The sequence below is a fragment of the Carassius carassius genome, chromosome 14, assembly GCF_963082965.1.
Source record: "Carassius carassius chromosome 14, fCarCar2.1, whole genome shotgun sequence".
NCBI classification, from domain to species: Eukaryota; Metazoa; Chordata; class Actinopteri; order Cypriniformes; family Cyprinidae; genus Carassius; species Carassius carassius.
In genome coordinates, this window is record NC_081768.1 from 10,513,415 (window position 1) to 10,537,036 (window position 23,622).

At 35.7% G+C, this 23,622-nt stretch overlaps 2 protein-coding genes across 2 annotated transcripts; one reads left to right on the forward strand and one right to left on the reverse strand.

Moving 5' to 3' along the window:
* Positions 1–363: 363 nt before the first annotated feature.
* Positions 364–7,018, reverse strand: LOC132156931 (arginase-2, mitochondrial-like). Its single transcript, XM_059566015.1, has 8 exons — positions 6,603–7,018; positions 6,438–6,510; positions 3,065–3,239; positions 2,512–2,671; positions 2,242–2,336; positions 1,824–1,928; positions 1,399–1,535; positions 364–1,318 (listed from the first exon to the last, which is right to left on the reverse strand). Exons 1-8 carry the CDS (start codon positions 6,711–6,713, stop codon positions 1,131–1,133), a joined length of 1,044 nt encoding a protein of 347 aa, XP_059421998.1. The 5' UTR covers positions 6,714–7,018; the 3' UTR covers positions 364–1,130.
* rbm25a (RNA binding motif protein 25a) lies at positions 5,399–23,622 on the forward strand. The gene is made up of 18 exons (XM_059566013.1): positions 5,399–5,419; positions 10,350–10,458; positions 10,545–10,594; positions 10,925–11,098; positions 11,539–11,596; positions 13,009–13,169; positions 14,266–14,454; positions 14,662–14,745; positions 18,040–18,275; positions 19,016–19,127; positions 19,427–19,516; positions 20,010–20,083; positions 20,313–20,463; positions 20,536–20,911; positions 21,638–21,945; positions 22,083–22,181; positions 22,263–22,310; positions 22,783–23,622. The coding sequence occupies exons 1-18, from the start codon at positions 5,414–5,416 to the stop codon at positions 22,873–22,875; spliced, it is 2,418 nt and encodes an 805-aa protein (XP_059421996.1). The 5' UTR covers positions 5,399–5,413; the 3' UTR covers positions 22,876–23,622.

Below are 23,622 nucleotides of genomic sequence, written 5' to 3' on the forward strand. Positions count from 1 at the left end.
TACTGTTTTCAGTGATGTAGGCTTTTTGTTTAGTTATTTTGTAAAACATTGTTCTACTATCATGGTATAGCCACAACTGAAATTCCTTAAAATTTTGAATTAATTTTACACTTTACATTATTTCTGAAAAAAATTAATAAATCATGTCTTATTAAATTGTTCTTATTAAATTATTTCCACTGTACATGTGTTCCATGTATATCTGTATGTATATTTTATTTTCATATAAATATTAGATCAAGTGGATATGAACTAACAAACAAGAAGTTTTGGATTATATTTAAGAATTATTTTAGGGTTAAGATTATTCGTGAATGTTATCATTTGTCAATCTAACGAATCAAAGATGAGTCAAAGTCTGTCTCCAGTACATTTGTTTATTGCAACAAAACATTTTTAATGAAACGGAAAAATGTGACAAATCAGACTACCGTTCCCTAAGAAGATACTGGTGGTAAATTCAGCTCTGAAAAGGTGTACAAAATGCATCCATACTTGATTTTTCAAAGGTTTATTTAAATAGACATGAAAATTACTAAAATAACTTACTTCAAATGCGCTATTTAAAAAAGATAACTCAGTTTCAACCTAACCAAAACTGTTGGATTAAATTAGCCAGTAAAAGCATTCCTACTATACAAAAACAAACAAACATAGAAATACAATAAAATACAGTTATGGTCCAAAAGTGCAAACATGTTCCAAATTAAAGGAAAATCAATCAGTCCACCACAGTAAAGAGTCACCTCAGCCTGCAAAAAATATGTTAAGCAAACTTGCTTTTAGATCATTTTTTCCTGCAGTAAATCCCAGAGAATAATCAGGGTTACCCGCTAATCCCTTAACAGCTGACAAATGTTAAAATTTTTTTTTTATTTCTGCATAGAGAATCCAGATCTCAGCTCTTTTTTAGCCAAAGCAAAATTAGTCGTAGGTATAATAAAATAAATCTCACCCATGTGCTCATAGCAGCACTTCACCAGTGAGGTGACAATTTTGTTGACCAAGACTACAGTAACCTTCAAATTAAATCTTTAGTCTGGTGCTCAGTCTCTGCAAACCCTTCAGTGTCATTCTTTTAGACTTTGGAATGCAAAGTTTGTCAAAGTCCTCAATGAATATCTTGTACTCTAAAGCCGCAGCTCGGTGTCCTCTTTTGGCTCTGGAATCTTTGGGAAGGCGACATGTGCACCTTCGCGTGTCTGTCCGAGAGCAGATGCAATGACATCAACAGCTAGGCTAGTTGTTGCCTCCACAGCCTCAGGTGTCGCTCCTAGAGTGGGGTTCACTTCAACCACATCCATAACAGAGAGTAAACCTGCGTAGAACGAAACAAAACATACTAGCATCATAGGATTTATTTCATTCCAAAGTCATCCGTTATGTGAAAATCTGTACCTGTGTTATGGATCTCCTCTGTTACATAGATGCCCTCTCTATAGGTCAATCCTCCATTAACAGGAGTTCCAGTGGCGGGAGCCAGGGACGGGTCAAATGCATCAATGTCAAAGCTGAGATGGATTGGCCTTTGTTTCCTGATTTAAAAATAAAATAAAAATAACAGTGACCAATTACATAAGTTGTTTGATTGTGATGTAGTATACACAGATTAAACAGAGATGTGCTACATTGTATTTAAAGATGACATTAAACAAGCCACTTGTGAGCTCTCCAGAAAACTACACTGCCCCATTTACAAAGTTCAATAGCACACAGGAGGACTACATGGAGAATAAACAGCAACATGCAATTCCCTGCTGGTTGTTTACAGAAGCAGCACTACTAGTTAATAAGTGTGTATGTTTTTCGCAATATCACTATACCTTGCCAAGAGGTGATCCAAAGTGACCTCCATTACCCTCTGAATGCCCATTCTGTCTATATCCCGCATGGAGAAATATTGGATTCCCAGGGTCTTCAGGATTATACTGAGAGAGAGCAATAAAATCAAAATTGGTTAGTACAATAAAAAAGCGATGCTGTTTTCTCTTTCTCATTATATAAGCATTACACATAGTTTAAGCATTATAGTGGATTCATCACTGAATTGTGTCTGATTTAGTCTTTGTATCATGTTGACTTCATCATAAACATTTGATTTTGTGCCCTCTTGGTGGTTACAGGTAATGTCACTTGTATAAATAGCCTATGGATTGTCACAATTGGTGATTTAGTAGCATAGGCTTTAGAGAACAGGCAACAAGGTGCCAAATCCTGGATGACAGAACATAGTGTGCTTACTGCTCGCCTGGATCCACATCTCTGAGGCCAATGTAGACCAGATCTCTGGCAGACAGGAAGGGCTTCATCCAGGAAAATCCAGGAACTTCTGGCATCTGCAGGTAAGAAAGCAGAAGATAATGGATTTAGAAGTTCTATATGGTTTTCTGGAGCCAAATTACTTGTAGGTGGAAAATTCATGTACAAGCAAAGAGGAATCATGTCAGAGATGCTATGATATCAACATTTCTTTTAACTGTTGATGTAATTTTGTGCATGAATGCTAATCACCTTGTTCTGCAGGTCCTTGAGTAAGAATGCTACAGACTGGCCGTGGAGGTTTCCAGAAGGTGACGTCAGAGGAGTGTTGATATCTGCGTGAGCGTCCACCCATATCAGACACAGGTCAGGGCACTGCTGAGCATGACCTTCTACTGAACCAATCGCCAAGCTGCAGGGACAAAAGCATTACAAATGTTAATGTTTGATGATTTAGGCTTTTAATAGAACAAATTCAACACAGTTTTAGATTACATTGAATTTTTTCATTTGTCAGAATTTTTAGATTAAGCTAGCTGGAAATACAAACAGCTTCTTGTGTCTTAAGAAGACTTCTTAAGAGTCTTAAGCCTTCAACTTTCAAAAACCAAGTCATAAAGCTGGACTAAGTTTAGCTGAGGGCTACAACATTCATTTGTGCTTGTGCCAAAAGACTAGTGGAATAAGTAACTAATTATAAGCACTCATAAATATACACCAAGATAAAAGGGTTTGTAGATAAAAGTGTGTATTTTTGTATTTTTTTTAACTTTAAGACTTTAGATAAAGAAAGAAAATAGTGTACCTATGGTCTCCCCCCAGCATGATGCAGGTGTGTCCTGCCCCCACTGCACCGCTCACAGCTCCCGACAGCAGCTGATTGGCATGTCCAACTGTGCGTGGGAACGGCACGTGCATGAAGTGCTCATCTTTTTCCAGATGCTTGAAGGTCAGGTCTCCAAAATCATGCACAGCGTAGTCTACAAGAAGACAGGACATATAAATAAACTAATGACATATCAAGGTTTTCTTCACATGACTATTTTATATGAACATTGGTCTTAAAGCTTCCACACTTTCTGCCTACTCTGACCAAGCACATGCTTCTTTCGAAGACTGTTTGGTTGACAGGTCACAGATATGTCACCGAATCCCAGCATGAATCTGACCATGTAATGTCATATAGAAATGTAGGTAGGAACCCCCATAGGTGGACACTGATGAAGGTCTAAACAGCTGATGGGGCCCAGGATGACAGAACCAGACCAGCCGCGGTGACTTCGTGACAGTGTTGAATTACTCATCAGATTTTAAATGACCAATGATGGACTTGCATACCATCTAGTGGCCTCTTAACAGGAATAGACTGAACACTGTGGCCCAGTTAAAGTTTAATATGTGTATTTAAAATACTAGATGTACAAGCAAACAATGAGGGAATAAAGGAGTTGGCCATGATAGAAGCATGATGGATGATCATCATAAGCTAAGACAGAGGTAAGTGTTAAGTAAGTTTGTGTTGACTTAACTGCATTTGAAAACTTCAAGTTCATGTGCAGTACTTGCTCAACCATTTGTTTTTTCATCTTGTGAGTGAATATATTAAATTACAGCTCTTTTGTGAAATTGATGGAAAGCCTTAACATGATTTGCAAGACGTTTACAATCAACAGTTGGTGAAGAGAGCAAGGCATATCTATATTTGTTGCATTGGATAAGGTAAGCGCTGATATAGTTTGGTCTAGAATGCTTGCCATATAAGGTGCTATGGTTATTTTCACAACTAGAAACACGTGGTGCCTGCTAAGCTCCTGATAAAGTAGTGTTAAAGTAAATAATCATTGCATCACTAGCTTGTGTGTGTGTGTGTATATATATATATAGAAATATATAAAAAAAAAAAAACAATTAAACGGCTGTACAAAAAAAAAAAAAAGCTAATGCAACAATACACACACAGTGCCCGATTTTCAGCGATAATACGGCAAAATCCTCCACAGCTAAGGTGAAACGGGGTCTTCGAGGTTGTGTCATAAATCATTCGTTCACAACCGCCGACGGAAAAAATCTTAGGCTTAAGATAGCAGGAACTATCGCATTACACGGAGAACGAGGAGTTACGTAAAGCAAGCCTGCGCTCTGCTCGATGTTAATGTGATTAACAACAGCTGACTGACTGCAGGCGAGACTGACGAAGTGACTTGCACATTCCAACTAGTAATTATGGAATGTGATGACTCTGAAGCATTTGGCTTTAAAGACGAATTACGCCTTCTTTTCTGTTATTTAATTTTTACTATTTGTAAAAGCAGTAGCCGTTAGGCGTGACGGTAATGTGGATGCTCGCGTGCTTTTTTACAGTCAATGGCACGGACAGATACACCTCAAAATTAAGTGAAATGCTCTTTTTCGCATATCAATGCGGTATAATAACGGTATAATAACAATTATTATACTAAGGGAAAACTACAGTCGTTTGTGGAATAGAATATTTCGCATACATGACCTTTTAATGCATGAATGATTATAACTGAAAGAAATAAGCACTGTTTTGAATTCTGATTTGTGTATTCTCTTCTTCTCTTTTGCATTCTGCCCAAAACATTGCTGTCGTCGTGACTACTGTAGACAGAGGAAGTTTTTTCTTTCCACCTCATTCTTTCCGTGAAGAAAAAAATAATGCATGCCACATTCATTGTTTATTTAGTTCATAAGAAATAATTAATTATGGAAACTTGTAATGAAATACCACGAATGTTCTCCTGTAATTTGAAGCCACCCGTCCCGGGGCTTTTGTTACAGGGTTTACAGGCAGCGGTTAATCCACAGCAGAAATCCCATGACTTCATCAAATTCATTTCTGACAAGCTGGAGCGACCCAAAATAACATCTGCCTGCATTACTACACATCTTTTTCTCCCCTTTTTTTTCTACATGTCTGCAGCTTGAGTCAGCTCATCTGAAACTGTATTCTCAATACAATCGTAATGGCACAAACATTAAGAAATCCATTAAACATATGATCCCCCCTCTCCCTCTTTCTGTTATCTCGTCTCTGCGCACTCTTTCTGAGGAATTCTAGAATTTTTTGTTTCACTTCTAACTAATGTACCTCGGTGTTGTTCTATAAAACCATGTGCTTACTGAACGCAAGATGCAGGTAAGATAAAATACTTGTAACTTAAGTTCCAGAGACACATTATTTAACAGTTGACAGTCGTGTTTTTTTTTACCTAGAAAAAGACAATGGAAAATCAGCGTTCTGTGCGAATGGGCCCATATATCGTTCCTGAATTAAACGCTGCTTTGAATAAATGCGTTTGCTACATTATGCAAGTTCCCTACTGCGCCATCTCCACTAAAGTCTATTGTGAATGATAATACCCTATTGTTATGTGCCTCGGCAGGTCGTCTCATAGCTTCTCTGAATGTGTGGAGGAACAGCAGTGACTCGAACATACTGTAATCTACCCTCCTTTTCTCTCTCACTGCAGAAAGGACAACATTCACAATTTATTCATTGACCGTAACGCTTTCACTTACAGTATTCCAGTCATAAAATACTACAGCCAAACTATTATTGCTACATAAAACAGATTGTGAAGTGTCATTGTAAATTAATTCACGTTTGGACCGTTGGATGATGTAACAGATAACCCAGCGCCCGCCACTAATGTATTTAAAAAGATAGTTCACCTCCGAAAAACGAAAATGTTCACGCTTAGTTAAAGTCTAATAGATTTACCTTCTTGTTTCAAACATGCAGGACTTCTATACAAAATGATTTAATAAGCAGGATGACAACCTCACTTGGTTACCATGCAATTTTAAATGCATCGAAAAATGATGCAATAAGTGAACGGTTACTTAAGCGGTCAGTTCCCATCCTTTGGAGGATACATCCATGATGACAGAATTTTCATATTTGAGTGAATTATCCCTTGATATTATACACACACACACACACACACACACACACACACACACATATATATATATATATATATATATATATATATATATATATATATATATATATATATATATATATATATATATATATATATATATATGTATGTATGTAATTTTCCCCTCGAAGTATTTAGAGTCTTAAAAATCTATAAATCTAACGTTATCTTCCTATATCTAGAGAGATACATAAATATTGATGTACTTACCGAGACTCGAAAGTCTCTCCACCAAGCCCGCATCCCGGATGGCTTTGGGTCCATGTTCCACCCCTCTCCTTTTCTGAGTGAAAATCGTACAAATACCGTCATATCACTAAACCATACATCAGGGAGTTTATGTGAGTTCTAGCTAGATAAATCTATAACTCTTACCTGTCCTTTGGAAAACGGAGCTCCCAAAATGGCAACAGATTGCGACCGGTTCTGCTGGGATGAACTCAGCGTGGATCTCAGTAATCTAGACAGTGGTCCTCTCAAGGCCATGCTGACTCAACCGGAGAGGTCTGAAATAAAATGCAAAAACTCAGCGGAAGGTTTTCGCAAATGAATAGTCTGTTGCCCGATGTGGCTTCTATTCTTCTGGCTCAAGACTGGCTGTTGAATCTGCAACGACGGAAGTCTGCCACTTAATTCATATTCATGAGTTGGTGAATAGCGGGAGGTAGAGCTCAAAGCCACACACTTTGGGTCAAATCTCAAGACAGCCCCCCAAAATCTAACAGTCCTCCAGCATCCAATTGTTTTAGACAGCCTCGTCCGCTCAGTGCGGCGTGGACGGGCGTGAACCACGTTTTTCTATTCATAGAGCAGACAAACCTGCGTCACACCCGATGACACACCTCCCTTCCAGCCAATCAGAAGCTCCGCCTGCGTGGGTTTGTTTCGATGAGCGTGGTTTTGGCCGCATGAGTGGCGTGAGAGATGGGGTGCCTTTTTTGTGGTGTTGGAAATTTCCATCTCTGCACTGCCGACTGCATGTGTTATTTGGCTTGCCTAATGTCTCGTCAACAAATTCCCATCTTACATATACAGTGGATCAAAACAGATCCAGTGTCCATAGCATGGCAACTTGACTGAATATTTATGTTATATAGAAATGTCTGGAATACCGTTATGATGAGGTGAAGCTAGTTGTTGACAACGCTGGCCTAATTTCAGTGTTTATATGCACTAGCAAATGCAAAGAGGTGATTTATAAACATAACTACATATTCAATATTCAAATATTCACTTTTTCGGTCAAGTGTGTTCGCATAGAGGTTTTCAAGAGCTGGTGTGAATAAATATGGATCTAAACTCAAAGAGACAGGACAGTCTGCACATGACCAGAGATTTTATTCGGACCCAGAAGGCGAGATGAACATCACGGAGCGCTAAACTCTCATGCAGTGTGTGTTTCATTCATACTCAAAACTGGAGGGCGCCCTCACGCAGAAATTCATACCAGGAAACTCCTAATATGACAACGTTGTCCAGCTATTGCTGTATGAAAACAGTTATTTTCTCAGAAAAACAGACACTTTTGGAAACACGAACACATTAAACATACGATTGCGACAATATGGGTTTTCAAGTCATCTCCAGCAGTTGATAAATAAATATGTGATAAATAAGTATATGAACAATGCAGTGCTGTTACAGTATAAAAACTATTCTGCCTTATTATGTGATAATTTTTTTATTATTTGTTATTGTCCAGAAGTTATAGATTTCTAAGCCAATTCAAAGCTTGAAATTATATAAAAATTGTAAGTTGCCTATACACTACCAATCAAAAGTTTTTGAACAGTAAGCTTGTTAATGTTTTTTAAAGAAGTCTCTTCTGTTCACCAAGCCTGCATTTATTTGATCCAAAGTACAGCAAAACAAAACAATAAAATTTTGAAATATTTTACTAGCCTATTTAAAATAACTGATTTCCATTTGAATATATTTCAAAATGTAATTTATTGAGATTTCAAAGCTGAATTTTAAGCATCATTACTCCGTTCACAGAAATAATTCTGCTATTCTGATTTGCTGCTCCCAAAAAAAATAAAAAAAATAAAAAAAAAATAAAAACACTTATTATGATAATGTTGAAAACAGCGGAATAGATTTTTTTCAGGTTTCTTTGATGAATAAAAAGTTCAGAAGAACAGCATTAATATGAAATAGAAATCTTTCGTAAAATGACGTCTTTATCATTACTTTTGATCAATTTTAAGAATCCAAAAAAAAAAATTATACTGACTCGAAGCTTTTGAATGATATAGTGTTGTTGCAAAAGCTTTTTATTTCAAATAAATGCTGATCTTTGGATCCTTCTATTCATCAAAGAATACTGAAAAAATTTACTCATATGTTTTAAATAATGATAATCAGCATATTAGAATGATTTCTGAAGGATGAGACACTGAAGACTGGAGTAATGATGCTGAAAATACAGCTTGGATCACAGGAATAAATTACATTTTAAAATATATTCAAATAGAAAACATTTTTTAAATAGTAAAAATATTTCACAATAGTACTGCTTTTGCTGTATTCTGGATCAAATAAATTCAGGCTTGGTGAACAGCAGAGACTTCTTTAAAAACATTAAAAATCTTACTGTTAATAAAACTGTTGACTGGTAGGCTCTAGATTACAGAAATTTTATATTGTAATGTTTTATATTATATTATAATGGCAGCAAAATGGATATATATATATATATACAGTACAGACCAAAAGTTTGGAAACATTACTATTTTTAATGTTTTTGAAAGAAGTTTCTTCTGCTCATCAAGCCTGCATTTATTTGATCAAAAATACAGAAAAAAATGTAATATTGTGATATATTATTACAATTTAAAATAATTGTTTTTAAATTTATTATACTTTCAATTATCATTTATTTCTGTGATGCAAAGCTGAATTATATATATATATATATTATTACAATTTAAAATAATTGTTTTTAAATTTATTATACTTTTTAAGAGACCTTGTGTCCTCAACAGAAGACATAGCATAAAATGTGAATAAAATAGAATTGTTCAAAAATGTTATTTTTTATATTTTTTTCTTATGCTCTAAACAATGTAATGACATGAAAAAAAATACTAAATTTCACTTTTTTCCCCCTGGTTCTAAATGGAGGCATATTTCTCTGTACTTTGGCTCCATCTGGTGGTGTTTTTATTTTTAGGTTTTTTACAAGGTTTCGCTGCTATCACATTCATTCATATGACATAGTTACATGACCATATTTTGTATTTCATGTCATTTTGAATTTGTGTTTATGTCAGACTGCCTTGGTAATGCATTATTTGGGCGATAATATTGCATTTTTGAAATAGTATACTTTTTTCTGTAAAAAGAAAGTCAGCTGGACGGTTGGTGGCGCTGTAAGCATTAATGTGATGTTGTTTGATGCATATCAAAGCATTTCCGGAGATATTTTTTCGTTGGGCGGAATGCATTTAGTATTTTGCCTATGCAGAAAAGTTAAATTCCTCTAGTGGACGCATGCTGGCTCAACATGCCGAATTCTCAATTCGATCACATTCAAATCTCCGGATGTTTGTATTATACTGAGCCCATTATCAATCTAAAAACGGTATTAAAATAAAATAATTAATTTAAACGAATTTTGAATCCGACATTGTTAACCCCTCATCCATACTAGCTCACTAAGCCCCGCCCATCTTTACCAGCAGTTTCACGCTGAATTGCCATTCTTGTCGCGGACGATATTTTTTTTGGATTTTCTATGGATGCTCTTTATTATCAGAGGAACGCATGACCAAATCATAAGAGAAACATTAAATATTTTACTGAACGTGGCGTTATATATCCATTCCTGTAGCGGATAGGGGGTCTTATTATTTATAGCGGAGTTGATACAAAATCGGATTTGGTGAGTCCTAATCAATAATATAGGAAATGCAGAGAAAATATCTTTATTTTCCAGCCGGCCTCTTTATTCAATTAGGGTATAATATAATATATAGATGTGTTGTGGATGCAATGGATGTTGATTCGTATGATTCATATTATACCCAGGGTGAAATCAGTTAAGATGATTTTGATTTTGATGAACATGATTTTGTATGACTAAACGCTCTTTGAAACTGATATAAATCTCCCTGACAGATCGGTGTATCATCAGACATGTCATTCCCTCATCTGAACCAGATGGCCCAGTTGCCCCCTGGCATCTCCCCCACACAGTTTGCTGGGTTTCCCACCACTGTTCCTACAGGTACGTCATGAAGATAAGAAATATGTACATTCATATATATTGACATTGAAGTTCTTAATATTTGTTTATTTGTATTTTTTCCTTAGCAAATCCGATAATCCCAGTCCCTGTGGGAATGATGACGACTCCTCCAGCGGTATGCAAAAAAACTTCTTTCTTTTGTTTCCTTCATTAGATTTGAATATTAACCCTGTTACCAGCCTGAGAATAATTTCCTGGAATATTTCCAAGAAAATCAAGTTTTACAATGTGCCATATATGCGTAATGATTGTAGGCTATGTGCTATACACAGATCCTAAATACAGAGAATATACCAGAATTTCTTGTGCTTCATTGCTGACCATTTAAAATAATAAGCTTGCAAGCCTGTTATGCATCCAAATGCAGATGCATGGATCTGTTAGTTTGTGTTTATTATACTCTGTGCAGTTGTACTTTACTGTTTGTTCCTGAAATATGCTGCAGGTTTTGGTACAAACTGCAGTGCCAATGGTTCAGAAGCTGCCTAAGGACTTCATTGGCACCCGTAACAAGGACTCGGAGGAAGGTACGGGAAACAACACAGGACCGACCACCACAGTGTTTGTGGGAAACATCTCAGAAAAGGCCTCTGACATGTTGGTGCGGCAGTTATTGGCAGTGAGTGTTTGGAATTTATTCTACATCTTTTATCTGCACAGTAATATTAAATCTTTTAGACACATTATATGTATAGAATTAGTTCTCTCCAGAAGTAAAATTCTGTCATCTTTTACTCACTCTTATCTCATAGAGCACATCAGTTGTTACCGAAAATTCAAACTGATTTACTTGACGCATGAGAACCAATGAGGTTTGTTGCTGATTGATGTGCTCGATGTATGTGCGCTGATCAAAAATATTCTCACTTTTGTTTGGAAGTTTATGTGAGTTTTGAGAAATATGAGGGTGAGTTAATAAGGACAGAATTTAAATGTTCGTCTTAAGTTGATTAACACGTTCTTTATTTGACTTGATGTTCATGGGAATGTTGGTGTTATGTTAGCTAGAATGTTTTCATTGTCAGCTTGTCACAAAATACATTTTCCTCTCTTCTGCAGAAATGTGGTTTAGTCCTCAGCTGGAAAAGAGTCCAGGGGGCTTCTGGAAAATTGCAAGGTATAAAGAAAGATTATAATAATCATCAGTGCATAGTGTGTCAGTCTTTTGTAGTCCATTGTTATTGACAAAGATGCTATTGGTAAGTTCTAGTAGGGATATGCCGGTATCATATTTTCCTGTTGCGATTAATTGCTAATGCTTTTATCACAGTATATGGTATTATCACGGTATTGAAATTTAGTTTAAAAAAAGTGGTCACAATACAGTATAACAGGTTAAATATCTTTTTTCTTATAACTAAAATAACTTAACATTTAAATACAATAAAGCAATACACAAATATATATAAATTTAAAAGTTTTACAAAGAAGTGCAAAAGAACTATAAGGATCGATAGGTATCACTTTACAATAAGACCACATTAGTTAACCATTAACATTCACAATGAGCAATAGCTACATTTGCTACAGAAGTTATTAATCTCAGTTAAAAAAACATTTAGTTCATGTTAGCTCATTAAATAATACAGTTGCAACTTTAGATTTTAACATTGTGTTATTAAATATTGGAATACCTAAGATTAATGAATGTTCCGAAGAGTTTTTCGTTGCCAGTTTATGTTAACTAATGAATTAACTAAAGTTAACTAATGAAGCCCTAATGTGAAGTGTGAATTAACAATAAAGAATCAAAAAACGTTCAAACAATATCTAGGGCATGTTGTAGTCCAGATTAAAATAAAAATAAAAAAGTTAGAAAAAAAAAGCCTATTTAGTCTAAATACTTAATTATTTGGCACTGTGATGAACATCATAGCAAATACACAAATTTGAATGGCTATTTAAATCTATTTAAATACGTTTTAGAAAGTAGCGAAGTTGCTTTATTTATGGGGTTTCCAGGATAACTGCTGCATGTTCTGCTGTTTAGCGCCATCTGCTGTCAGAGAGTGAATGTGCTTTCATTACACGTGTCTCTCACGTGTTCCTCCATGTGCTTCTCATGCATGCTTGTTTACATCAGAGCACACAATCTTTCAAGCAGCATACAGCAGAGTTGTGCATTTTTACCAGTTGATTGGAAAATTTGTAAAATGCATTCCAAATTCTAAATTTATAATATATAATTATTCACATATTTCGAAGTACCTACGATAACAATTTCATGCATATTCATTACCGTGATATATTGCATTACCTAATACCTGGGCTTGTCTAAGTTCTAGCAATACAATCTTTTTACTTTATATTTTCACATTTAGTTTGACTACTTTAGGCCCAGCAGTTTAGATATTTTTAAGGATCTCTATCCAGGATTGTGCTATTATTTGATAACATGGGCTGTCTCAGGCAAACAGGAATATGTTTTAAAAAAAAGACCTTCAGCTGCCTAAATTTGTGTCATCTGTCGCAACTGTCTGGCCCAATGTTTTGAACTTCATAAATTTTTATGTGTTTTTTTATGTGCAGCTTTTGGTTTCTGTGAGTACAAAGAGCCTGAGTCCACGCTGAGAGCTCTCCGACTGCTTCATGAGCTGCAAGTGGGTGACAAGAAGTTACTTGTGAAAGTGGACGCAAAGACCAAAGCTCAGCTGGATACCTGGAAGGCCAGTCAGAGGAGACAAAATGGGGTACACCAAAAAAAACCATGTGTACTGTGTTAACCTAACTGAGACTTGTTATAGCACTTATATATCATTGCTCTCTTTGTTGTTTTTGATTGCTTCCACTGTCCTCATTTGTAAGTCGCTTTGGATAAAAGCATCTGCTAAATGAATAAATGTGAATGTAATAAAATGTAATGTAAATGTCTGAAAGATCATGTGACACTGAAGACTTGAATAATGGCTGCTGATGTCACAGGAATAAATTATATACCGTAATTCCTCAAATAAAAGCCGGGGCCTTTATTTACCTGAACTGCAGAAGGTAACAGGCTTTTATTAGAGGCAGGCCTTTATTTCTAATTCCATCTGTTTGATAAGTAATTGTTTTAAATAACCCGTTTTATATTATACGATAGCATCCAGTGGACAGAGATCATAACATTAGTACAGAATCAGTTCAGAATCAATCACCAAAAGAATCAGTTCGGTCAATCTGCATCATGCTGAATCACGCAGGCACAGTATGATTAACTCCTCGGTTCTCGAATCGGACGCGTCCGACAGAAACAGTTCTCGGTGCAGTGTACTGGTGATCCGAAAACCGATGCTACCGGTTATTGACTTGAGAACGAGAAACGCTCCGGCAGTGGGCATGTACTTTCGTTATCTGGCTCTGCTGCACAAATTTTCCCCCAGCCTTTATTTAAGACCGGCCTTTATTTGTCAGTGTTGACCACGCCCCCAGCCACTATCAGAGGCCCGGCGTTTATTCGACTACCGGTTTTTATTTGAGGAATTACGGTATTTCAAATATATTAAAACAGAAATGTAAGTAATATTTAACTTTATAACTGTTTTCATTGTATTTTTGTTTAAATAAATGAAGTGTTATGCAAAAGATACTTTCAGACATAAGAGAATAAAAAAAAAAAAATTACATTCTAAACTGTTGAATGGTAGTGTACTCCACATCAATATTAACACATCTTTCATGTGAATGCTTCTTACCTGTTTCATTGATGCAAAGAGTTTGTTGGTGCATGTCAGTCTCAGAGAACGTCCCAGTTTAAAAGAAGTTTGTAAACTGTCTGTCACATACAAATACATATTCCCTATACAGGCTCGTCAGACTGGAGAAGAGGCTAAAGATGAAGAGGAAGAAGAGCTTCTGGACGAGGAGATGAAGCGGCGAGATCAGATGGTGAAAGGTGCCATAGACAGTCTGATCCGGGAATACTCCAGCGAGCTCTCAGCCTCCTCACAGGACGCTGAAGCCCATCAACGCAAGAAACGTAAAGAGAAGAAGGAGGTATTTTTCCTCTCACCATGGTAGCCATACATGGTAGCCATACTGACCTAGCAGCCCTGTCATAATGACTTAACTGAAATTCTGGGACATTTTTAATTTAATTTTACTTTGTGAGATGTATCTTATGATTGCTCTTACAGGTCATTTATTAAGATTTAATTGATCTGCTCACGTGGTCTAATCAGTTTTACTATCCCTGCCCCCCAGGATGATATAAATGCCATGGAGCTGGAAGATGACAAGCGAGACCTGATTTCCAGAGAGATTAGCAAATTCAGAGACACACACAAGGTAACACAGTACTTTCTTTTTTTTCCCCTTTCTCCTTTTCTTAGCCTAGTCTGTGGACTGAAGACGGCCACATCTAGAGTACTCTAAACTCACATTATTATAACTGAAACTACACCTCAGTAGAGTAACTTCACACAAATAAATCTGTAGGAATTTGAGGTATCCTGCCCATTTTAGGCAATTTTTTACATCCAAGAAACAACATTGTTCACGTTTCTTAGAAGAAATAAGTCCTCTTTTGTTGTGTTATTTCACCTAGCAGCATCCATGCAAAAGATTTGTCAGATAACAACTTTAGAAGCTGTTCTCTGAAAGAATGATTATAGAAAAGAGATGGCTGAAGCTTCTTAGATTGTTTCTCTGAGTGGCAACAATGGCAGCAGATGGGCAGGACCAGTTCAGGCTAGATTTACCACACAAAAAGTGCATGAACAAACTGTAAACCTCCCTCTAAAGCTAATCTGTTCATTAAACCCCAACATTACGGTAGAGGTCATATGGTGACTAAAGCAAGATGAATCTCAGAGCTTTGGAAAAAGTTGCTGGAATAGAGGATGTAAGTAGGAGCTTCCTTTTCTATTATTCATATCTTGGGCGCCCCCTTCTGGAGGATCCGCAAAGGTGCAACTGGCTCTTAATCTCAGAAATGTGGCCCCGAGGATGCTGTAGTGTTAAAAAGACCAGCTGAAATGTAACACACTTTGATGTATTGATCTCAGGAGACAAACTGTAATCCTGAGTGTGTGCGTTCAGCAGAAGTTGCTCAATAAACCATATTTTTGGAAGGAGTTATGTGGGCAGAGCTCAGTGAACCTTTGTGAGTCCTCTGTGTAAAAGCGTGGTTTTGGTGAGAAATGCAGTACTGAATAACCACTGCAGTATTTTTCACTGCAGTCTGAGGGGGGCGCCCTTCCACAGCACGCACAAAGCTGAAGAGTTCTCAGGTAAGAAGTCATATTTCTTTCTTGTCCCATTCCCTCTTTCTCTCTGTTTCTATCTGTTGATTTTTTTTCTACATCACATTTAATACAATAATACAGTACAACTCTGATATATTTTCCAAATAGAATTTGCTCTTATCTGTGTTTTTAAGGCAGTCATATTATAAGGAATCAAATTTTCCTTGATCTGCTTGATTGTATGATGGCAACAGACTGATTAAAAAGGTCTCTAATTGTTTAACAATTTAATTCCAGCTTATTGAGACTTAAAACTATTTTGAACCTGACCACAAACTAATAACTTCAGAGACAGAAGTAAAATAGCCCTAAGGGTCAGTGCGAGGGTAGAAAATGGGGATTTGACAGGCTATTTAAATGTGTAAGTGGAAAAAATTATTCATAAAAGGTATTATCTATGACCCCCCACCCTTTCAAAATAGGAGATATAAAAATAATAATATAAAAGCTACTGTCTAAACTAGTTGTCATTGTTTATTGAGAGGTAAGTTCACTAAAAAATATACTTTGCATATAAATTTTTTTGGCTAACTAAATTTCAGCATAAGTCCCTCACCTTTTAAATCCCACTTTTTTTGTACATATCTTTTGGTCATGCTCCTTTATGGTCATTTCCGCCCCCTTTTTTTTCTTGCATTTCCTCTCTTTTGACAGCGTTCACCATTCGGAGCAGAGAGTTCTTGTCCTCATCAATCATTCCCTAAAGCAGACAATATCTTTTCTATTGCCATAGCTATTTGAAACTAGATATTGTTGTTTTCTGTAACCTCTGTCTCTGCATGGTCAGCGTCTGTATTTATATTTGTTTGTATTTGTTGGGCGACTGAGGCTTGAGGGACAACAGAAGACGACTCTTGGGTGAGATTCCACCTCTCTGATTTCATTCATTTTGCCAAAGTGAATGTATTTGGATGATACAGTGTTTTACGGATCTCTGCAAAAACCGATTTAAAAATAAATCCGTGATTGGAAATAATGAACATCGCTTTAAAATCTGATGTTGAATTATAAGAGAAATACGCAGAGTTTGTTTGGAGTAAGAATGTACAAGTTCGATACTAACATGAAGTGCAGTGTCAGTCAGTTTGGTACACCATGACTATCTGACTGTGACCGGTTCATTTGTCTGAGTCTGAATGGTCACGTCTTGGTCAAAATGGCCTTAAAGAGGTATTCATGTAAAGGGTCAGTTTGTCTTAAAGGAATGGACAAAGAATACCTTTGAAGTGTAAATTCAGCCAAATAGATCTGTTGCGGTGCATTATTTTGTCATTATTTATCACATACATATACACATACATATAAATAAATATATATATATATATATATATATATATATATATATATATATATATATATATGTATATATATATATATATATATATATATATATATATATGTATATATATATATATATATATATATATATATATATATATATATATATATATGTATGTATATATATATATATATGTATGTATATATATATATATATATATATATATATATATATATATATATATATATATACATATGATTTCTGTTATACATAAATATATATGTTACACGTATTTCTTACATATATACATGTATGTGTGTGCATTTATATAAACATAAATATACACAGTTCACACACATAATGTGTTAACACAAACTTTTATTTTAAACGTGATTAATTGTGGTTACTCGATTTGACAGATAATACATATATCCACACAATTTATTTTTTAAAGAACACATTTACACATTAGTCTCGCCAGCACCAAACGTTTGAACACAGTGAATTTATAAAATATATTTGCTTTTGCTGTTGCAATGAAATTGATATTATACTCATATTGGTGCAGACTACAGATTTATTTAAATATTTATTTATTTTAGTATCAGAGCAATTCTGGTAGTGAGTATGTTTAAGTAATTTTGTATGTATGTGAACTAATCCACCCTTCCTATTTTAAAGGCCTGGCAATGAAACCATCTCTGAGCAAAGAGATATCTACCACAGACAAATGTGTAGTCTTTTCATATCATTCATATAGAAAGCCTCTGTAGTGCAGTGTGGCTTCTTTATCCTGCCATGAAAATTATTTGCTTTTGTTTTTTTCATGGTTTTCTCCAAAATCATGTGTAGAAGGATGAAACTTTATGTGGGAGAGGAATATCTATTTGAGTGTAAGTGTTGAAATCATGAGATTTTCACCATACTGAGACACTGGCTTCATTATTGAAACTCTTTCTGTTTCCAGGGAGATTCTGGAACTTTGCCCTTCTTCTATATGTGTGTTCTCACACTTACATGAACTAATATCTCTCTTTCCCCACCGGAACCCTGCAGAAACTAGAGGAGGAGAAGGAGAGAGAACGGGAGCAGACTGAAAAAGAGAGGAGAGAAAGAGACAAAGAGAGAGAGCGAGAGAAAGAACGACGTGATCGGGAGAGAGAGAAGGAGCGGGAGAGAGAGAGACAGAAGGAGAGAGAAAAGGAGCGAGAGAAAGAGCGAGAACGAACGAAGGAGAAAGAGCGGGTGAAAGAGAGAAGTCGTGATCGCAGTAAAGACAGAAGCAGATCGAGGTTTGTATGAATCTGTACAAGCATCTGTATTTTTTTCCTGAAAAAAACTTTGACCAGAATATTGCTTAATAAAGTTGTGCAAACTATGACAATGTGCAAGATTTTCTTTCTTTCTTTTTTTATTATTTCCTGTTTCACTTGAAAAAAATTCACACTACCTAATTCATTTGTAGTGAAAACCGTTCTGTTATTTAAAAATACATCACAGAATCAGAATTATTTTGTGGCTTTTAGTGCATGTCTGTCCTAATGAAAATTCAGCTATATACACATTTGAAATGTATGGGCATCTGGGAAAAACAAATGAAAATAACTTCATTTGTATAGCACCTTTCAAGTAGTGTTTCTAATATTGCTTCATATGACATAATGTGCAGATCACACAAAACGGCAGTTTACAAATAATTAAAAGAAATACAACAATTTTAAAAGTAAGAATGAAAAGAGTGAATAAAACAAAAACTGTCCATAATAAAATATTAATATAATGTATTTTACATTAAAAAGATTATAAAATATGAAAAAAAGGTTTTAAAGGTGTAAGATAAAGTTAATATTTGTAATATTTCATTTCATGGGGTTTAGTCTCCTAAAGTAGAAATTTTAGACATTTCTAAAATGTTCAGCTAGAATCTTTCCCTATATCCTTTGTAAGTGTTTTTTATCTTCTGTAAGCAATTTAATTGCTAGTTTCTAATGTACAGAATAAATGTTGTGTGTGGGCGCGTTGTGTTTTGAAGGGAGAAGAGTCGAGAAGAGAAGAAACGAGAGCGTGAGGAAGATGAGGAGGAGGCGTACGAGCGACGGAAACTGGAGAGGAAGCTGCGTGACAAAGAAGCAGCCTATCAGGAGGTTTGGAATCAGAAATGTACTGTGTTAGATGATTATAACGGAAAATCATGGATTTCCTTGCTCTTTGCACTTTGCACAAAAATCTGATCTACTCTAAATGGTCATGTTAAACTAATGTATGAGGTTTTGGTTGATAAAAGTGCAGAAAGGCTGGTGAGAGAAAATTTGTGCCATTCCAGAGCCCTGCTTCTATCTCTGTTGCTCTGTAGTGTCGGGCTTCTAGATCATCTGCCCTTTTTTATTCTCAAATGCAGGACAAACAGGGATGTGCTTGTAACCGATGTGATTGTCTTTTACAGCGCCTGAAGAACTGGGAGATCAGAGAGAGGAAAAAAGCAAGGGATTACAGTAAAGAAACTGAGAGGGAAGAGGAAAGGCACAGAGAGATGGCAAGAATACATTTATAAAAACTATTAGCTATCAGTCTATTTATACACAGGATCATAAAGGTAAAAACCTTTTTTTGCTATGCATTTTTTTTTTCCCTCAGTTGGACGCACCATAATTTCAAGCAGCGGAATAGATTTAAACTGTGTAATGCAAGAAGTAATATGACTATACATGTCTTTCTTGTAACTTGAAACTTTTATTTCAATTTAATGCATTATTGCTGAATATAAAATATTAATTTCTTACAAAAAAAAAAAAAAAAGTATTTCTGTACCCAAGCCATTTAACGGTAGTGTACAGTACATATATTTTTACTAAAACATTTTCGCCATCTTTTTGTCTGATATTTTTGAGTCATAGTACAAGGAAGGAAATTAGTCTAATGACACACTCTGTAGGAAACTTAGTGGCTACAAATTCGTCAATATATGACTTGGCCCTAATTAGTTCCAAGAGAAAATTATTCCAATAAAACACTTTTATTGCCTGCAGACTAAAGAAGCCAAGCGCCTGAAAGAGTTTCTGGAGGATTATGATGATGACAGAGATGATCCCAAATACTACAGGTACAAACCCAGTGAAATGATTCAAATACTTACATGTCAAGGTAGGTGAATAACAGTAATGTAGTTTTTACCCTTCAAGATTATGAAAACGGTCTCAAAATATAAGTATTTTTAATTCATCATTTTATGAGACCATAGTTGACGAAAACCCCATATATGCTACTGTGTTCAAATACATTATTTTGCCCTGTCTATAATTCTTGTCTTGCTCTCTTTTTGTCTCTCTCAGGGGCAGTGCATTGCAGAAGCGATTGAGAGATAGAGAGAAAGAGCTGGAATTAGATGAGAGGGACAGAAAAAGAGAGAAAGATGAGTTGGAGGAGATCAGACAGAGACTCCTAGCAGAAGGACACCCAGACCCTGATGCTGAACTTCAGAGGGTGCGAATGTGTGTGTTTTTATGTCTGCATTCGTTTGCGTCTGTGCGTCTAACTTTGTTTTTTGCCTTAAAGATGGAGCAGGAGGCCGAGAAACAGCGGCAGCCTCCTCTAAAGCAAGAGCAGAGCGAGGAGGTGCTGCACATCTCCCATGAGGAGAATCAGAGAAAAGAAGATGTGGAGCAAGAGGCGTACTCCTCAGACAATAACATCACAGACCGAGAGGAAGACGAAGAGGAGGACGATGATGACCGAGAGGTCAAGCCATGCTTGAAGCCCACACTCAGGCCTGTTCCATCGGCGCCATCTATCTCTTCAGCCAGTGGCAATGCCACGCCCCTCACACCTGGCAGCGAATCACCACACGCCGTCACGTTGCATGAGAACACTTCACATGAGGCCCCGCCCACAGAAGAGCTCAGGCCTAAAATAGGCCTCAGTCTCAAACTAGGTTTGTGTGGTACTTGAATGATTTTTTCTGTAAGGATTTGACAAAAACATTGGAGCTGATGTGCAAAAAATTCAGGGTTAGTGAGGCATTTCTTATACAGGAATATGAATATAGGAATTACTTTATTATTATGGTTGAGATTGACCCCTGACCCTTGTTTTAAACATTTAAATCTCAATTGTAGTTACTTCAGCCTGAACCACTGAACAACTCATTTCAGATTTTTTCAGAATTTCATCCTTAAATTTTTCATAATTCTATCTATCTGTCTGTCTTGTCTGTTTATTCTGTTTTTATTTAGTCTATTTTTATTTACACCACCATTCAAAGGTTTGGAGTCTTTTATTTTTTTAAAGACATTAATACAGCAAGGATGCATTATTGATCGAAATTGACAGTAGAAACATTTATAATGTTACAAATGGTTTCTATTTCAAATCAATTCTGTTCTTTTGAACTCTCATCAAAAAAATTACTTTTAAATAGAAAACAGATGAAATTGGAAAAAATATTATATTTCACAACATTTTTGTTTTTACTGTATTTTTGATCAAATAAATACAGCCTTGGTGAGCAAAGGAGACTTTTTTAAAAACAAAACAAAAACCGACTCTAAATGTCGAATGGTAGTGTACATTGATAAGATATTCAGTATTTAGAATTTTTTTCAGAACGTTTTTCTTCTCATTTTCATCAAATGGTTTTAAACTGCTTTTTGTCTCTCAGGTGCTGCAGGCAGTCCTAAATTGCCCCAGGCAGGAAGACGAAAGGCTCTTGCTGCGGTGGACAGCGTCTTTAATAAGTTTGATGAGGAGGAGGCGGAGGAAGCACCCAAAAAGAGGAAGCTTGTACCTCTGGACTACAGTGAGGATGAGAGGGGAGGCCTTAGCCTAGATGGAGCAGAGGTCCCAGGGTCACGGCCTGGTGTAAACACAGAAGAGAAACGAAAACATATTAAGAGTCTGATTGAGAAAATTCCCACAGTCAAACAAGAGCTGTTTAATTATCCACTGGACTGGAACATGGTGGACACAGTGAGAGAAAAGCTATTAGACAAGCTATTAGTCTGACTGCTTTAAATGGCTGTTTATTTGTATATCGTATCTTATATTGAACAGTTTATTTATACGTATGTGCATGTAATGTATTGACGACTCTTTTGCCCACACAGACATTGATGGACAGGAGGATCCGCCCCTGGATCAATAAGAAAATCATAGAATACATTGGAGAAGAGGAAGCCACACTAGTTGACTTTGTTTGTTCAAAGGTTTATTTTTTCTCTCTGTATCTTAGTGGGAATATTGTCTGTTTTCCATTCTTTGTATTAATGTGTTTTGTCTCGTTTCAGGTCATGGCTCACAGCACACCAGATGGAATTCTGGATGATGTTGCCATGGTAAATAGCACATTTTAAAAGTGGATTGATATTTGCACATTCTCCTAAAAAATAATATTGGGTGAATCTCACAAAACCTGTCATGTCAGTATCACATTTCACCCTTTTTATATTATATTATATTATATTATATTATATTATATTATATTATATTATATTATATTATATTATATTATATTATATTATATTATATTATATTATATTATTTTATATTATATTATATTATATTATATTATATTATATTATATTATATTATATTATATAGTAGACTATGATATTTAGAATATATTATATAATACAAGTCAAATGTAATATTTATTTTCATAACAATTAAGCACATTTCTCATTACAATTAAGCATTTTGTAGAAACCCAGTAAATTTTTCTCTTTTCATTTTGAATTATGACCTGGACATGTTAATGTTAGATTCACCCCTTTACTGTGTGGATAGTCATGGGTGTGTTTCTTACAGGTACTGGATGAGGAAGCAGAAGTGTTTATAGTGAAAATGTGGAGGCTTCTGATCTATGAAACCGAGGCCAAGAAAATCGGCCTGGTGAAATAACATGAACTGAGAGTGATAGAAACTAGCAGGAGAGAGGATGAAGTGAATCTGGCTTCACTCTCCTGCTTTTAGAGCCTTTTAAATTAAAGTATGGTGGATGAGCACCACAGACTGATGCACTTCAACTCTTCCTATATACTCCAGAGGACTAACTGCACAGCTACTGGTGCGAACGAGTGTATGAATGTGTGTGTGCATGTGCACACTGGTGTGTGTGTGTGTGTGTGTGTATGATAGGCATGTGCCAGTTGGTCTGACTGCATTGCCAAAACCATGTAAAAGTCTAAAGCTTATTTTAATGCCCAGATTAAATGGGGAGTCAAGTTTGTCTGGCTGTTTTCCATTTGACTTAGTTGTAGGTTTTATTTAATTATTTTCAGTCTCCAATTTTTAGCACAACCTATTTAAATCAGCTTACATTTTTTTTCTTTTTATTATTTGAGTGAACTCAGTTAGATTTTACTGTCTACCTGCCTCATTACAGGAAAGTATGATGATTTTGTGTGCTGTATTATTATACAAACAAACAATGTTTGAATATTTAAAATAGGATTAAATATTTCACTGTAAACAAGATGAATGAAGCCATACCTGTGGAGATATGGGATTTTCTCCAGGTTTGTCTGGTTTTGCAGCAGTGGTTTTGAATGTGGTGTATTTTGCACAGACCAGCCCATCTGAAGGTTTGTTTCCATGGTGATTGATATGACTTTGAAATATTAAAATGTCTGATTTTCTAAACTAGAA